General features: G+C 41.8%; 1 protein-coding gene across 1 annotated transcript in view; it reads left to right on the forward strand.

Annotated features, from left to right (window-relative positions):
• The first annotated feature begins 5,452 nt into the window (after window positions 1–5,452).
• LOC115158585 (gelsolin) overlaps window positions 5,453–18,919 on the forward strand; it is a 13,468-nt gene continuing 1 nt past the window's right edge. The window contains exons 1-16 of the mRNA XM_029707732.1: window positions 5,453–5,553; window positions 10,415–10,599; window positions 10,993–11,147; window positions 12,262–12,423; window positions 13,536–13,685; window positions 14,093–14,182; window positions 14,321–14,542; window positions 14,801–15,016; window positions 15,621–15,754; window positions 15,902–15,992; window positions 16,236–16,406; window positions 16,724–16,901; window positions 17,239–17,354; window positions 17,437–17,514; window positions 17,832–17,892; window positions 18,171–18,919. The exon at window positions 18,171–18,919 is cut by the window's right edge and continues 1 nt beyond it. Coding sequence (XP_029563592.1) covers window positions 10,419–10,599; window positions 10,993–11,147; window positions 12,262–12,423; window positions 13,536–13,685; window positions 14,093–14,182; window positions 14,321–14,542; window positions 14,801–15,016; window positions 15,621–15,754; window positions 15,902–15,992; window positions 16,236–16,406; window positions 16,724–16,901; window positions 17,239–17,354; window positions 17,437–17,514; window positions 17,832–17,892; window positions 18,171–18,331 — 2,166 coding nt within the window. The 5' untranslated portion in view covers window positions 5,453–5,553; window positions 10,415–10,418 and the 3' untranslated portion in view covers window positions 18,332–18,919. The remainder of the gene's footprint in view (window positions 5,554–10,414; window positions 10,600–10,992; window positions 11,148–12,261; window positions 12,424–13,535; window positions 13,686–14,092; window positions 14,183–14,320; window positions 14,543–14,800; window positions 15,017–15,620; window positions 15,755–15,901; window positions 15,993–16,235; window positions 16,407–16,723; window positions 16,902–17,238; window positions 17,355–17,436; window positions 17,515–17,831; window positions 17,893–18,170) is intronic.

Below are 18,919 nucleotides of genomic sequence, written 5' to 3' on the forward strand. Positions count from 1 at the left end.
TATGTGATTTCCAAAAAACTAAATCCACTTTGACATTATGGGTTATTGTGTGTAGATCAGTCACACACATGTTCAATTTAATACATTTTAAATTCAGGCTGTAACACAACAAATTGTGGAAAAAGTCCAGGGGTGTGAATACTTTCTGAAGGCACTGTGTATCCTCAATCTCTCCAATTTGATTGTCTTTTAGGACAAGAGCAGACTAAGATATTCACAGATTGTGTCTGGATATGTTTGTTGGTGTGTTTTTATCTATACTGCAAGTGTGTGTGCACGTGTGTGTGCGCGTGTGTGTGCGCGTGTGTGTGCATGTGTGTGTGCACGTGTGTGTGCGCGTGTGTGTGTGCACGTGTGTGTGTGTGTGTGTGTGTGCACGTGTGTGTGCACGTGTGTGTGTGTGTGTGTGTGTGTGCACGTGCGTGTGTGTGTGTGTGCACGTGTGTGTGTGTGTGTGTGTGTGTGTGTGTGTGTGTGTGTGTGTGTACGTACAACAGACAAAAGCAGCAGAATGTGCTGAGGCAGCAGTCTGTGGTAGGAGGAGTGATGGTGATGGACCCGGCCCTAACCTGAGGCGACTGCTAGCCCTCAGTCATCCCAGGGCAGAGGTACATGCCTTCCCCCTCTGTCACACTGCCACGTGGGGAACAAAGTGGCCAAATACCCCAGCTGCTGACAGCTCAGCACCACACAATAGCAGCCAGAGACACAGTCTGCGGCCCAAATGGTACCCTATTCACTATACAGTGCACTACTTTTGACCAGAGTCATATAGGTAAAAAGTAGTATATAGGGAATAGGGTGCCAGTTGGGATGCTACGCAGGCCCACACTCACGGCCAAGCTGCTGAACTCAACTGCCAATGTTCAACTACATTCTTTAGGCATCACACTTGATTTAATCTCTTGTGTGCGCCTGAACCAAAATGCATACATTTGGTTCCTGCGCTGGACATTGTCTTTTTCATCTCTCTATTAGACAGTATTCTTCCTCTTCCTTCTAAGTGTCCCTGACAAAAACGTCATTTTTCACACACTGTAATGGAAAAGTGTAATTTATACGGTAATTTTGGGTATTGTCAACAGTCAAATGCTGTGAAACATTTTACTGCAGCATACTTTAAATGATGGTACATTATGGGAAAATGTGGGTGGGGAAATAATTGCTGTATTTCTAATGGTACTGTAATTCTACCCCACAGAATACAGTACCATACCGTATTTTTGTAGTACCAAAAACCTTTTGACCACTAGTGGGTGCATGGTATTGTTGTTTCTGATTTATTAACATATTTTGAGAGGTACCTTGTAAGAGCCTATATTTGCTGCGATATGAAATACAGTAACTTACTTGCCAATGAGCTGCCTGTAAGTTACTGTCAAATTCACTTCAATTCACAGTGCAAAGACAGCTCAATAAATGACTTTTTCGAAGAAGAAGGATCCAACAGGCTTATTCTTAATGCACTGCTTAGGGTTTTCATTCTCAAATTGTTCTATAATATTTTTACCCTCAGATTTGATCCTTTTTCATAAGAATATCTTGCATATTCAATGGCAAGCTGCGTGCAGAGGGCATTTAGAGGGATCTGTGTGGATTTTAGGGGGAATATTAAATGACAAGCTTGTTGGGTTTCAGTTCTGGTGTCCTGCCACCTCTCTCTGTCAGCTGCCAGGCTATTTCTGCAGGTGGAATTGCACTGCTGTAACGTGGTTGATTGTTTTCACACAAATGTTCATAGATGTACACTCACTACACTGAGTATACAAAACATTAAGAACACCTGCTCTTTCCATGACATAGACTGACCAGGTGAATCCAGGTTAAATCTATTATCCCTTATTGATGTCACTTATTAAATCCATTCAGTCAGTGTAGATGAAGGGGAGGAGAGTCTGAGAGTCTTTAGGTGCCTTTTTGGAAACTCCAAGTGGGCTGTCGTGTGCCTTTTACTGAGGAGTGGCTTCCGTCTGGCCACTCTACCATAAAGGCCTGATTGGTGGAGTGCTGCAGAGATGGTTGTCTTTCTGTAATGTTCTCCCATCTGCATAGAGGAACTCTAGAGCTCTGTCAGAGTGACCATTGGGTTGTTGGTCACCTCCCTGACCAAGGCCCTTCTCCCCCGATTGCTCAGTTTGGCTGGGCGGCCAGCTCTAGGAAGAGTCTTGGTGGTTCCAACTTCTTCCATTTAAGAATGATGGAGGCCACTGTGTTCTTGCGGAGCTTCAATTCTACAGAATTTTTTTGGTACCCTTCCCCTGATATGTGCCTTGACACAATCCTGTCTCGGAGCTCTTCGGACAATTCCTTCGACCTCATGGCTTGGTTTTTGCTCTGACATGCACTGTCAACTGTGGGACCTTATATAGACAGGTGTGTGCCTTTCCAAATCATGTCCAATCAATTTCATTTACCACAGGTGGAGTCAAATCAAGTTGTATAAAACATCTCAAGGACAATCAATGGAAACAGGATGCACCTGAGCTCAATTTCGAGTCTCATAGCAAAGGGTCTGAATACTTATGTAAATAAGGTATTTCAATATAGAATTTATTATGAATTTGCAAAAAATCTTTGTCATTATGGGGTATTGTGTGAAGATTGTTGGGGAAAATGTTTTATTTCGTTCATTTTAGAATAAGACTGTAACATAACAAAATGTGGAAAAGGGGAAGGGGTCTGAATACTTTCTGAATGCACTTTGTGTGCCATTCAGAGGGTGAATGGGCAAGACAAAAGATGAAAGTGTCTTTGAACGGGGTATGGTAGTAGCTGCCAGGCGCACCGGTTTGTGTCAAGAACTGCAACGCTGCTGGGTTTTTCACACTCAACAGTTTCCCGTGTGTATCAAGAATGCTCCACACCCAAAGGACATCCAGCCAACTTGACACACCTGTGGGAAGCATTGGAGTCAACATGGGCCAGCATCCCTGTGGTACGCTTTCGACACCTTGTGGAGTCCATGGCCCGATGAACTGAGGCTGTTCTAAGGGCAAAGTTGGGGGTGCGTGCAACTCAATATTAGAAAGGTGTTCCTAATGTTTGATACACTATGAATATGTCAGCCATAGATGCACATGAACACATGCAGGAGAAGACGCCTGTGCTATCCTGATTGATGACTGTGAGAGTGGGGGAAAAAACACAGGAGAAAGAATGCATGATGCCTGGGGGTAAAAAGTATCCTGTTTCAGCAATTTATAGTTGTAGGGTGTAGACTGGAGTTGCTGGACCCACAAGAGACTGGGAATGGTGTCTTACGTATGTATTTTACATGTTTTCTTAGGGAAGGGTTTCCCAAACTCGGTCCTCGGGACCCTAAGGCGTGCACGTTTTGGTTTTTGCCCTAGCATTACACAGCTGATTTAAAATATAATCTAATCATCACGCTTTGATCATTTGAAATTGGCTGTGTAGTGTTAAGGCAAAACCCAAAACGTGCACCCCTTGGGGTCACAAGGACCGAGGTTTGGGAAACTCTGTTTTATGGGTTGTTTAATTGTAAAAGAAAGGAATGATTTTCACATTCTGGTAACAACCTCAGACATTGAGCAACTTAAACCAAGCATCACATTTCTCTCATCTGAGTGGTACACATGAATGTGCCTCAACATGCAGTTTCATTCAGAATAGGTTTAAAGTCTTTGAGCAGTTTAATCCGGTGCATTCCCTATTGTTATTATACCCTCAATACTATTCTGTGGTGTCTGCAGCTGGAGCACATATTTTAAGCTGAGTGAGAGACGGCACAATGGGACAAGGTGTCCTGCCAAAATAATATTGAGACTGCCGTCTGCAGCACCCTCTGTAGCACTTTGTTGTCGAGGGCGGTGCAATTGTCTTACCAAGCGGTGATGCAGCCAGTCAAGAAGCAAAATAATGTACTTTTATTTTAACTACTCATGTCATGCATGATGTCAGGGAAAACAAAGTAGTCTGTTTCAGCAAATAATAGTTTTTGGGTGCAGGGTTGGGGTCAATTCCATTTCAATTCCAGTCAATTCAGGAAGTGCACTGATATTCCAATTATCTTCAATGCTTTTCAATGTGGAACATTTGGAATTGTAACTTGGTTCACTTTGTGAATTGACTGGAATTTAAATGGAATTGACCCCAACCCTGGTTGGGTGTAGACTGAGGTCACTGGGCCCACAAGAGACTGGGAATGCTGTCTTACCTGTATGTATTTTACGTGTTAGGTTGTTAGAGGTTGTTTGATTGTATTTGGCCTGAGAAGCTGCCGTTTGATTGTTAAAGAAAGAAATGAGTTCCACATTCTGGTAACAACCTCAATATGTTCCTTTGAGGATACTGAGCAACTTAAACCAAGCATCACATTTCTCTCATCTGAGTGATACATATGAATGTGCCTCAACATGCAGTTTCATTCACAATAAAGTCTTCACTATTGTTTTCATCCCCTAAATGCCAGGCCTATTCCTTGGCGTCTGCAGCTGGATCATATCTTTTGTAAGCGGAGTATGAGACAGCACAATGGAACAAAGTATCCTGCCAAAATAATATTGAAACTGCTCACGTCCTGTACCAGGATGCATTTAGATGAGCTGAACACAGCATGATATCAGACGGTCTTTGCTATACTGGATCCATGGGACCTCCCTACCGCCATTGAAGTCGAAATTAAAAGGGTTAAGGTAATGGTTAGGTAAGGGTTATGGTTAGGGTAGGGCTTAAGGTTAGGGTTTAGGGAATGAGTGTCCCAAGGATACCAGATAGCACTAACTCATATACACAGGTACAAATCTGTCTTTCTGCCCCTGAACAAGGCAGTTAACCCACTGTTCCTAGGCCGTCATTGAAAATAAGAATTTGTTCTTAACTGACTTGCCTAGTTAAATAAAGGTAAAATAAAAAATATCAGACAGTGGCAAAGAAGAAAAGGGCACCAATCTCATAGCAGCAGAGATTAAGTTATTCTCTTCTTTATAAGTGTGTTATTCTGTTTGTGTGATCAAATCAAATCCAAAATGATATAGGATTTGTGCAATTTAGTTTTATTTGTGTTTTTTGTTAGCAATAGGGTAATAGTGTAATAATTTGATTCTCTTTTTTATTTATATTTATATACTACAATTTGTTTATATTTGTCTTTGTTACTTTTTGATATTTATTAGTCTTATTTTTGTATATATTTTTATATTTAGATAGTTTTAAATGTTATGATTATTTCTTTGCGTTGTTCCAAATGTCTGAATAAAAATTAGTGCAGAATGGTGCTTTTTGTTGTTGTTGGGTTGGGGGGGGGGGGCGCTAAAGTGGGGGTTCACCCAGGGAGCCATACAAGCTTGAACCGCCACGGCTGCCAATGACTGGTACCTTACTCAATGTAGGCCTATAGTGGTATGTTTACGACCTGTTGTTACTTGCAGGTGGGTTGGGGCGCGTCCGGAGACGCCTCTTCTTTCCCGAGCGCTGACCTCCAGCTATATAATATCCTCTCTCACGTTCAGTCTTTTCAGAATCAGGAATACTACACAACATCCAAATCTGACTTTGCTGCTGAGTTCATCTTCGAAAGTTTTCTACTAACAGGTAAACATTTTTTAGAATACAACATTTTATAACTATACATCAACTGTTCTCATACAATAAGGATACACATAGATTTGTAAAATAAGTACATAAATTGATCGGAAAGAAAAGAAAGCCTATGTTCATGGAAAATAGGAAACATACTAATTTCTGTAGCTTCTTTAGAGACAAGAACTAAACTATAAAGTTGTTTATTATCAGAATCTTAAGTATTGAAGTAGAATGTTGCTGCCGGTAGATCTATGCTTTATCATATTGCAGTTGCCCTGTAAACTCATATCAGGTAGCCTAGGCTAGATGTCTTTCGCTATTTTAAATAGATGTCAATAATATGTTAATTCACTCAGTGTGTAGAGTGGCCAATCGTAGTGAAAAATAACTTTGTTCGAAAATGTAAGTTAAAGAAATAAATAGAACTTAGATACGCTTCTATTTCATGAATCATTTCGGGAATTTACTGTCACTGTGACTTTTAAATTGTAGTGCGTGTCGGCTGGCTAGAGTCATATGAATCCAAGAGGAAAACAACCTACTCAAAAACAGTCCTTGTAATGTGAGTCATGTCATATCTTGCAGCGGAATTAACAGAGATTAAAAGACTTGTAGGCTACAGTTCTCCATTTGATTGCTTAATTGAGTTGCTGTGTCAACACGTTGACTAGAGAATATGGAATGTTACAAACACTGGCATATGAGTTAGAAATATTATAGACAAGGATTTGAACAAAAAAATAAGTCCGTCATGTATCTCTCTGTATGTTGATGCTTTTTAGCACAATGAGATTGTGAATTTAATATTCTAATGACTGATCATTCATAGGAATTTAATTAATGAATTAAATATATAATATATTCTTATCATGTTTGTCTCAATCTTACATAACATTTTTTGTAAAAGTAGAAACTTTGCTGTTTTTAAGGGTCATGAATCCTATAGTTTTTGTCATCTGTGTTCTGAAGTGGTTTTGTGTTGAGTCGTCCTCGACCAGAATTAATCCAGAACTCATCCGGTAGCACCACATAGGAAACAAGCTGCTAGGGGAATACTAGAGGATAATTGGTTAGAGGAACAAATGGGTCACAAATGGGCATATGTTTACAGATTCCTTCCTTGGGAGAAATGTCTCTTATCCAATCTCACAAAAAGCTTCAATCAAAACATGGCTGCAGGAAAGATATATTGATATTATGTAATTCCTGCTTGTACGGTGAAATGGACAAGTACTGTACATTTTCAGTTGCTGGATTGTTGAGAAAAGGATCAGTCTTCAAAACTGTCAATTTGGAGAGAAAGTGAGAGAGCTACTGTTCCAAGTTCTCCCATGAGTCAATCAGGGTCACTTGATTCACTCTCTTTGCACCACCACCCTAGATCAACACAGATTTAGTGCTCTGGTCAAAAGTATTGCACTATATAGGGATTAGGGTGCAATTTGAACAAAGCGTAGTTAGACACACAATTGTCAATAAAGGAGTAATAATAGTAAAGTAACAGGTTTTATGTTAAGTCCAATATGAGAGATATACTCTCATATACTTCCAGTAATAAAGACATAAGTTTATAAATTCAAGCACACATAACATTTTGGTTTTAATGATGTGGACTGGAAGACATCCATAGTAAGGATAAACTGTCCAAGAAAAGAATGATTGGTCTCCAACAAACAGACACCCTGGTATCTGCTGCCATTATGGTGGGCCATTCCACAGAATACACACCTGTCTTATGTAAATAATACTGTACATATGGCCTTCTCTTCGGTGGGCCAACAATTACCTCTGTTTACCTAAGGAAAACATTCACTGAGAATGGGAAGCTTTTCCCTGTGTTGTGTATTAAAACCTCTTAAGGATCGGACCCTTTTTTTCTAAATTTCGCATAAATTGACATACCCAAATCTAACTGCCTGTAGCTCAGGACCTGAAGCAAGGATATACATATTCTTGAAACCATTTGAAGGAAAACACTTTGAAGTTCGTAGAAATGTGAAATTAATGTAGGAGAATATAACACAAAGATCTGGTAAAAGATAATACAAAGAAAAAACATGCATTTTATTTATTTCTTTGTTCCTTCTTTGAAATGCAAGAGAAAGGCCAATATACAGTTTTAGAACACCTACTCATTCAAGGTTTTTATTTTATTTTTTACTATTTTCTACATTGTAGAATAATAGTGAAGATATCAAAACTATGAAATAACACATATGGAATCATGTAGTAACCAAAAAAGTGTTAGACAAATCAAAATATATTTTATATTTGAGATTCTTCAAATAGCCACCCTTTGCCTTGATGATAGCTTTGCACACTCTTGGCATTCTCTCAACCAGCTTCATGACATAGTCACCTGGAATGCATTTCAATTAACAGGTGTGCCTTCTTGAAAGTTAATTTATGGAAACTCTTTCCTTAATACGTTTGAGCCAATCAGTTGTGTTGTGACCAGGTAGGGGGGATATACAGAAGATGGCCCTATTTGGTAAAAGACCAAGTCCATATTATGGCAAGAACAGCTCAAATAAGCAAAGAGAAATGACAGTCCATCATTACTTTAAGATATGAAGGTCAGTCAATCCGGAAAATATCAAGAACTTTGAAAGTTTCTTCAAGTGCAGTCGCAAAAACCATCAAGCGCTATGATGAAACTGGCTCTCATGAGGACCGCCACAGGAATGGAAGACCCAAAGTTACCTCTGCTGCAGAGGGTAAGTTCATTAGCGTTACCAGCCTCAGAAATTAAAGCCCAAATAAATGCTTCACAGAGTTCAAGTAACGGATAAATCTCAACATCAACTGTTCAGAGGAGACTGTGTGAATCAGGCCTTCATGGTTGAGTTGCTGTAAGGGAACCACTACTAAAGTACACCAACAAGAAGAAGAGACTTGCTTGGGCCAAGAAACACGAGCAATGGACATTAGACCGGTGGAAATGTGTCCTTTGGTCTCGAGTCCAAATTGGAGATTGGTTCCAACCGCCCTGTCTTTGTGAGACGCGGTGTGAGTGAACGGATGATCTCCACATGTGTATTTTCCACCGTAAAGCATTTAGAATTCAAGGCACACTTAACCAGCATGGCTACCACAGCATTCTGCAGCGATACGCCATCCCATCTGGTTTGGGCTTAGTGGGACTATCATTTGTTTTTCAACAGGACAATGACCCAACACACCTCCAGGCTTGGTAAGGGCTATTTGACAAAGAAGGGGAGTGATGGAGTGCTGCATCAGATGACCTGGCATCCACAATCACCCGACCTCAACCAAATTGAGATGGTTTGGGATGAGTCGAACCGCAGAGTGAAGGAAAAGCAGCCAACAAGTGCTCAGCATATCTGGGAACTCCTTCAAGACTGTTGGAAAAGCATTCCAGGTGAAAATGGTTGAGAGAATGCCAAGAGTGTATATAAAATATAAAAATATAAAATATATTTGGATTTGTTTAATGCTTTTTTGGTTATTACACATTCCATATGTGTTATTTCATTGTTTTGATGGCTTCACTATTATTCTACAATGTAGAAAATAGTCAAAATAAAGAAAAACTCCTGAATAACTTTGGACTGGTAGTGTATGACTTAGGAATCTAGGTGTAATATTTGACCACTAGATGGCAGCAGTGTATGTGCAAAGTTTTATACTGATCCAATGAACCATTACATTTCTGTTCAAAATGTTGGATCAAGACTGCCCAAATGTGCCTAATTGGTTTATTAATACATTTTGAAGTTCATAACTGTGCACTCTCCTCAAACAATAGCATGGTATTATTTCACTGTAATAGCTAATGTAAATTGGACAGTGCAGTTAAATGCTTGTTAATCTAAGCTTTCTGCCCATATTAGATGTGTCTATGTCCTGGGAAATGTTCTTGTTACTTAAAACGTCATGCTAATCACATTAGCACATGTTAGCTCAACCATCCCGTGGGGGGGACACCGATCCCGTCGAGGTTATTAAGGATCCTATAAGGATTCAATGGAACTATATGACATATATGACATTACTTGTGACATACAGCAATTATCCTCATACACATATGACAGCACACCATAGCAGTAGTGTATTATGAAACCTACTTTAGTACGTCAACTTCCATTATCGTAACATAGATGCAGAGAGTCAGGAAGCAAGTGCAGTTGGTGAGTTTAATAACAAAGAACATGAAGATATAAAAAACAAGAGAAGCGTACTGGACATGAAAACAAAACCAATACTGCCTGAATACTGAGGGCTAAATAAAGGGAGAGTAATAAAGGTGATGATGAAGTCCAGGTATGCATAACGATGGGGAGCAGGTGTGCGTATTGATGGTTGCCAGGTGTGCATAATGTGGGTTGCCAGGACCGGTGGTTGGTAGCCCGGTGACATCGAGCGCTGGAGCGGGAGAAGCGGTGACAATTATTAGCGCCATAGATTAACCTTTCACACTACAGACGCTCATTCTGATATTTTGTGCAATTTTTGATTGTGTGTATTGTTATTATATTGCTAAATATTACTACACTGTTGGAGCTAGAAGCATAAGCATTTTTCAGTACCTGCAATAACATTTGCAAATCTGTGTACGCGACCAATAAACTTTGATTTGATTTAAAGTCCTCCATAACAGGTGATAAAGAGCCATAAGTTTCCATCATATCTTTGACATCACTGAGGGTTTTTTGTGTTAGTCAGTGGTAATGACAGTCACCTTGTATAGCACTCACCAAACAGAGAATTAGATCAAGGCGGAAATAGTTAGATGGCTTGTAGAGTAGTGGATCAAGATAGGGGTTGGTTACTATTACGTAACATTGTTGAAGTCCTAACTACGGCAAGCTCAAGTATGAAATGTTACTTTGTTTCTCCTCCTCTCCAGAACCATGGTGTTCCATAAGGAATTTCAGACTGCAGGGAAGGAGCCTGGTCTTCAGGTGTGGCGCGTGGAGAAGATGGATCTGAAGCCGGTTCTTAAACAGCTCCACGGGAACTTCTTCACTGGAGACTGTTACGTTCTTCTCTACACCACTGCCGCCCCCTCATACTACATCCACATGTGGCTGGGTGAGAGAGAGAGCTGGTTACCCGACTGATATAGCTTATCACCATGGTCACTCAGGCTGAGCCTTTTAACCATTATCCTATACATGCAGGAAATGCCCACATAGTGATAAGGGTTATCAAAAGATACATGCCTGTTCACTTGTCATATCTATTTGATAATTAACTAAAAGGTTCCTCCCTTGTGTTGTTGTGTATGCTCCGGGGAGAAGTTACCCCTATGTACAGATCTAGGATCAGCAATCCTAACCTTAACCATTAGTAGGACAAATGCTAAACTGATCCAAGAACTGCACCTAGGGGAAACTTCACCCTACACCGTTCTGTATGTTCATATGGACTTTCCCATTGGTCTTCTTCCTCAACTCCCCACGTCTCTATTGGCTGATACCACAGGAAGTGAGAGTTCTCAGGATGAGAAAGGTGCGGCGGCCATCTTTACCACCCAGCTGGATGATTTCCTGGGCGGAGACCCGGTCCAGTTCAGAGAGGTGCAGAACAACGAGTCTCTCACCTTCCTGGGTTACTTCAAGTCTGGCATCAAGTACAAGGTTAGATATTACAGAACAACATCTCGGAGAGACAGTTGGGCATATCAGCTTAGATCAAATCGCCATAGAAAAAACTTGAGTGTTTCTTGGTTAAATAAAGATACCCACACACGAGCGCACACTCTACACACACACATATATTGTAATATTGTTGTATGGTGGTATTATACATTTTGTATTGTAGATATGTGGTGGTGTAATTATGTTAAATTATGTATTGTTTTATATTTTGTTTTATGCGTGATGTAAGTGCCTTAATGTGTTTGGACCCCAGAAAGGGGATCCTTAATAAATACAGTACTGCACATCCTTTTAAAAATGACTGAAGGTCTCGCTGTGTCTCGCATGACAACCCCAGTATAGCTTTGGTTTCCCTTTCCAGCACTTAGATGCTTACTCTGTTGTTATACATCCCACTACTATACTTCTCTAAGTATGTCAGTGACATTGAACCCCAATGAATTTGAAGAGAAGGGTAATTATCAAAAAGAATGTGCATGGGTTTCTCATTAGGTTAAGTATTGGTAAGTAGAGTGGAGTCCCATTTGAACTTGTTGACTAATGAGACTCAATTTCACAGCTATTGATTACCAGCGTCCAGTTAAAGGATAGTAAAATGTGTATTAATCAGTACTCTAGTGAGAACAACAGCAACACACCCATCAAAGTATTGAAATACTAATGAGTCATGACACATGTTGCACATATTTGAAGCTGTACATGCACAAAAGAGGGATTTGCTAAAAAGGTAACTGTGCTATTTATAGTAATGTGTGTATTTAAGTTTTAGCATCTGCAGTCGATAAAGTTTTCCATAGAGGGTTGCCATGGAGAGTTTCAAATGATGGACAGGCTAAGGGAGGACACATATGGGTCTAATTCCAGGAAAGCCAAATGGCTGCATGTCTGGCAAGATTTTACATTGGCTTCTGGATTGGCAAGTAGAGGAAGCTATGGAAGTAAATGTTTACTTACTACTCTGAACAAAGTTGCTGACAATGACGTTGGAGTTTAACATGCAGTATGTAACATAAATATATATAAACTTCTTTTAAGCAATTCATTATTGTTAGCTTTGTTAACCTGATTTCTATTTTCATTCTCTGTCCTTTAGCAAGGTGGGGTGGCCTCTGGCTTCCAGCACGTGGTGACCAACGACATGAACGTCAAGCGTCTGCTGCACATCAAGGGCCGCAGGGCCATCAGGGCCACAGAGGTAGACATGTCTTGGTCCAGCTTCAACAGAGGAGACTGTTTCATCATCGACCTAGGAAAGGTGAGGCTGGGATAGCCTATTGGTGACTAAGCTAAATTATGATATGTTACTAAGTCTCCTCAACCAGACTCGTGTGTTGAACTTGGCCAATGCTACATAAGGGGATTGTCACATAGGCAGAAACACAATGATCCCACATGCACAATGTTTGCATATGTGTAATGAGGGTGATTTGACAGCCCTCTCCAAAGAAGGAGATACCCCAGTTGTTATTTTGTGGATCATGCATGAGCATGCATAAGTAGGGAGAGTGGGATATGTTGAGCCATTTTGTACATTCAGCATCACGCCGTCAAGGGAAATATAGTATTCTGTCTAACAAAGATATCTACATATATTTTAGGATGGTCTGTATCCCTGGGAATAATCAGAATTCATGTAAACATTACCGTCTTGAAAACATTGCATGTCCAAAAAAAGTGGTCTCCTGGCACGGCTTACCCAGGGTGTGGGGTAAGTTGAGCCCCGGGACAGGGTAAGTTAAACCGCCTACAAATTTCTGTGCTGAATTAAATATTAGCACTACCTTTTTAAAACCATGTCTAGCTTTTTTTGCCAAACACAATTCAACACAATCGCTTTTTTGTCTTTTAATAATTTTAAGAATATTTTAACACAGGCTTAACACCTACCAAACATTATTTTTCAACACTTTTAACATAGGCCAGGTCCTGTTGTTACCTCATATCCCAGGGATAATGCCTTGCATTACCCCAGGAAAGAAAACACTTCAATTTGCTTAACTTGCCATTGGCTCAACTTACCCCAAGGCAAACATTTTGACTAAATTAGCCCACGCAGCTACAAGGATGCACTTCCATGCTAGGTATATTTAAGCTTATAGAGGCCTCAACTGATGTATAGAACAATCGTAAAAGTATCTAATTTGGTTTAGATACAAGCATCATGAAACCTCTAACACAAACTAAATGTTTTTTGGGCCTGACTTGCTTATCAAATGATACATTTTGTGTATGGTTTCCTATAAACAAGGGTGGCTTGTCGTACCCATTTGGCTCAACTTACCCCACTCTCCCCTATGCATAAAGGCAAGAGTCTCTTCCCTTAGTCTGAGTCATGGCCATTCAGACAGCTTTTGTTTCTATTCTCAGGACATCTTCCAGTGGTGTGGCAGCGAGTGCAACAGATTTGAGCGTCTGAAGGCATCCCAGGTGGCCATCGATGTCCGTGACAACGAGAGGAATGGCCGTGCCACGCTGCTGATGATTGAGGAGGGAGGAGAGCCACAGGCTGTCATCGACGTGAGTAACTCTCTCTCTCACACACACACACACACACACACACACCCACACACACAGATGATCGCGGAGGGAGGATAGCCACCTTCACCACCACTTCCTGACCCTGTTACATTGGAAGGGTCAGAGAATATGAGAGGGATGGTTTCTGGTATCTGGCATTATTATACGCTCTGGGCATGCTAAGACATTGTGGTACGACCTTATCTCATTCGATGCATTTAAAGGGTAAGGAGTTGTTCCTAGGCTTGCATGGTGGTCATAAACTATATACAAGGTATTTTATGCAATGCTGGAACTTTTTTAGAGGAGTGCACTGGGACTTCTTAGGCAGAGCTGATTAACTTGTCTATGACTTATTTCCCCTTATTCACGACATGAAGCATTGTTGTGATTGTGTTTATTTTTAGGCTCTAGGGACCAAACCCAACATCCCTGCAGGAAGCCCTGATGACGAGTCTGTTGATAGATCCAACCAGAAGAAGGGAGCTCTCTACATGGTAAAGATTTGCAGCCTTGTGATGCTCCCAATCTGACGTGTGTGTGTTATGGCATGGCGCTGCGCTGTGCACTGTGACAGCAAAAGTATCAATTTCCGTTGTCTCTGTATAATATTGATGAATAAAGATGTATTGTAGATCTCTGATGCGGCCGGCTCCATGAAGGCTTCAGTGGTGGCCCAGACCAGCCCCTTTAAACAAGAAATGCTTTCCCCCAGTGAGTGTTACATTCTGGACAATGGAGTGGACAGCAAGATCTTCATCTGGAAAGGACCTAGTGCCAACACAGCTGAACGCAATGCTGCCATGAAGGCCGCAGAGCAGTTCATCAAGGAGAAGAAGTACCCCAGACACACTCAGGTAACGTTACATCAAACTTCTCCCCCGTCACTACTGCTGCCTTGAATATTCTGAACTTGTACCCATATTTGGGAAGTTAGTCTCAAGTGGTAACACAGCCAACTCCGGAAGAGCACATGTTAATCCCCCTGGTCCGGCATTTTCCATACATAAGGGAAATGGCATTCCATGACAGCCACCACTCCACATCCCATCAACACCCTCTCAGATCTGTGGACTGATCAAGTCCTTAGAAGTCTACTCTATTTTATTCTACAGGTCCAGGTGTTGCCAGGCGGAGGAGAGACCACCCTGTTCAAGCAGTTCTTCTGTAACTGGAAGGATAAGGACCAGACCACGGGCCCAGGCCAGGCCTACAGCTTGGGGCGTATCGCCAAGGTGGTGCAGGTCCCCTTTGACTCCTCCGGCCTGCACACCAACAAGACCATGGCAGCCCAGCACGGCATGGTGGATGACGGATCCGGGAAGGTTCAGGTACGGCTGGAAGAGAGTAGTGATGACATACGATGATCTAACTCAGGACTATTTAAAACAAGTGGCACTGGCTGGGAAAGGGGATACCTAGTCAGTTGTACAACTGAATGCATTCAATTGAAATGTATCTTTTGCAAAGGTACTGGAGGAGAGGTTTGGGAAATACTGATCTAACTCTACTACTCCTGGTGTGTTTAATGTAGAACATGACACACTGGGAGAAGTACAGTGAGTGTACAAAACATTATGAACACATTAGGTTTCATTTCTGGTGTCATGCCACCTCTCTCTGCCAGCTGCCAGGCTATTTCTGCTGGTGGGATGTGGAGCACTCTTGTAACTTGTCTCCCCACTTCTAAAACCAAAGTTGCGCCCCTATCAAGAATGGTACAACACCCAAAGGACATCCTTGACACAACTGTTGGAAGCATTTGACCCAGCATCCCTGTGGAACGCTTTCGATACCTTGTAGAGTCCATGCTCAACGAATTGAGGGAGTTCTGAGGGCAAAAGTTGGGGTGCAACTCAATATTAGGAATGTGTTATTAATATTTTGTACACTCAGTGTATGTCGTAATGTAAAGGCGATGGATTTCCTCCTCAGGTGTGGCGTGTGGAGGATGGTGACCAGGTGCCAGTGGACCCCTCCAGCTATGGCCAGTTCTATGGAGGTGACTGCTACCTGGTCCTGTACAGCTACCGCCTGGGAGGCAGGGAGCAGCACATCATCTACACCTGGTGAGTATTGTTCACCATGTCGCCACAAGAGGGAGACATAATCAGGCTTAAGCTATAGGCCTAGCTCTGCAGGAGGCAGGAGCACATCCGTTCTCTGTGTTTGTCCTTATTCATATCCCTGTAAGATTGATTGATTGATGATTGCAGGCAGGGGCTGAAGTGTACTCAGGATGAGCTGGCTGCCTCCGCCTTCCTGACTGTCAGGCTGGATGACTCCATGGGAGGGTCTCCTGTCCAGGTAAAATACTAATTCAGACACTATTCATAACAGATATATCTTATTTAATCACATCACATATGTCATAAGAAGGGGTTCTCTGTATATCATTGTCTTGACTTAAATGGTTGGACTTGTGAAGGCTCCAGAGGCACTGCTCTGTGGCTGACCCTGTGCAGGTTCCAGACTCTTGTGCGTGTGTCGATCCTATTCTGTGGTTTGACGGATATGCTGAAGTGTCTCCTCTCCTACTCTCTCCTCCAGGTGCGTGTGACTCAGGGCCAGGAGCCGGCCCACCTGATGAGTCTGTTCAAGGGTAAGCCCATGGTGATCCACCTGGGCGGAACATCCCGTAAGGGGGGCCAGAGCAGGGTGGGCTCCACACGCCTCTTCCACATCCGCCAGAGCTCCACCAGGGCCACACGGGCTGTAGAGGTCAGTCAGTCATACAACATATAAATCAAATCAAAATGTATTGGTTGCATACATATATACACACACACACTGAAGGCCTATGTAGGTTTAGGTGATCACACAACATACACAACCTACAGTACTAAACACTGATATTTTGAATGATCCTGATTACTTTAAATTAGGGCAGAAGTTATGAAGTTACATAAGGAATATGAGAAAGGAAAAATGTATATTCTGCCAGTTAATAAAGGAACTGAGGAGGATTATAGGATATGAGTACCTCACCACTTCTTTCTCTCGCTATCACTCCCTCGCTCCCATTCTCTCCTATCCAGGTGGAGCCCTCTGCTGCATTCCTGAACACCAATGATGTGTTTGTGCTGAAGTCCCCTAACACTGTGTTCCTGTGGAGGGGAGTGGGGGCCACTGAGGAGGAGCTGGCTGCAGCCCAATACGTCACCTCTTTCCTGGGAGGAGGAAGTGCCACTGAGGTGTCAGAGGGCAAGGAGCCAGGTGGGTGTTTTAGTCTTACACCTAATCACAGGCATAACATAACATATTTTAGTGATGATAGGATTCATTTACATTAGGTTTTTCTCTTTTAAATACGTTTATTGTAGCACTTTTATTAGCAAATAATACATGTGAACAGTCATTACAAAATTACTCACTTTAATTTATTTGTGTGTTTTTCTAGAGCTACTTTTGTTTTTGAGGCAAATGTCATTGCCCCTTTTATAGTTCATTTTTCAGATTTTCCTTAATTTGCATTGAATTAAACTTGTTTTCCATACTGGTATGATGAGTGTTTCTGATGTACCATATTGTATTGTTCTGCATCCTTCCCCAGCTGGGTTCTGGTCTGCTCTGGGAGGGAAGAAGGAGTACCAGACCTCTAGGAGTCTGCAGAAGATGGTTAAGCCACCACGCCTGTTTGGCTGCTCTAACAAGACTGGCAGGCTCATAGTGAGTAGAGGGGGATTTCTCTTAGTGTAGGGATGGAATATTTTATTGTGAAGGATACTCTGTATTCATCTCTCTCTCTCAGGCTGAGGAGGTGCCTGGAGATTTCAACCAGTCAGACTTGGCAACTGATGACGTCATGCTTCTGGACACTTGGGATCAGGTAAGGTCTTGGCCTGAAGTTGAAGACCATTAAACAGTATAATCCACATGATCCCAGTGGCTCTGATACAACTGAAGTCCTGCCATGATAGTTTTTAAAGGATGTGGTCCAATCCTCCAATCCCCCTCCACATTCTGCTTTTATTGTTTCCCTATCCCATGATCCCCTGAGGGTGCAGGGTTGAAGCCATAGAAATAGAATGACATACTTCTTGGCATGGGTACACCCAATATGGACGCCGCTCCACCCATCAAGGAGCATTGATTTGAATGGGAATGGCCGTTCTAGTCATTCTATTTGTTCTATTACTTTTACAGATCTTCCTCTGGATCGGCAACGAGGCCAATGAGGTGGAAAGGACCGGATCAGCAAAAATTGGTACGATTGATTAATAATCTATTGGCCGTTGTTGATGCATACACGCTATCACTACCTCAGTGTAGTCACTAACAAAAAGTGTCAATCTATAGCAGGGTTTCCCAAACTCTGTCCTGGGCCACCCCGTTTAGTTTTTTTCCCTAGCACTACACAGCGGATTCAAAGAATCAAAGCTTGATTATGAGTTGATCATTTGAATCAGCTGTGTAGTGCTAGGCCAAGACCGAGTTTGTGAAACTGATCTATGGAGCTTAATGTAGAGCTTTCTTGTCTTTCAGCCAAAGACTATGTGGATTCGGACCCTTCTGGTCGCCGGGGCATTGCCATCACTACGATCAAGCAGGGAATGGAACCACCAACCTTCACCGGCTGGTTCCAGGCCTGGGACCCCAAGTTGTGGGAAACTGACCCTCTGGAGCGTATCCGCGCCCGCTTTTAAACTTTACTGTGCTCAACCACTTCCTCCTGCTCCCTCCCCTCGCATGGCTTCTTCTCCTGCATTATCCTTTACTCCTGAAAACACAAGGCCAAGACATCTGCAAGACATATGCAAGCAGTTGGTCCCATAAACCCAATGAAACTGGTCTGGTCCATTATATTGTATTAGCCTAGTCTCAGATCTGTTTGTGTTCTTGCATACTCAATTGCTGGTATTGTCAAGCCAAATGTTTGTCATGAAAGTGAGTGACAAGAAGTTGGAATGATAGCACAAACAGACTGGCACTCAGGCTATGCTTGGATGACTATCTCAGAAAATGTTATGTCTTTATTTTGTTATTATCATTTATAAGTGTATGGCTTCTCAATGAAACAAGTGCCAATGCTCAAACAGAGGAATGATGGTTAAATGCAAAAAAATGCACTTTTGCTATCTTATATGCAAAAAAATAAGCATAACAAAGTCTATTTCATGCTTGTATACTGTCGTAATTTTACTCTGAATCCGATAAAAATGTACTTCTGAAGAGAAACAACCAGGTTTTATGGGATTTGATGATTGTTGTAATTAAACATCCTGCTTTTTGAA

The sequence above is a fragment of the Salmo trutta genome, chromosome 22, assembly GCF_901001165.1.
Source record: "Salmo trutta chromosome 22, fSalTru1.1, whole genome shotgun sequence".
Taxonomy (NCBI): Eukaryota; Metazoa; Chordata; class Actinopteri; order Salmoniformes; family Salmonidae; genus Salmo; species Salmo trutta.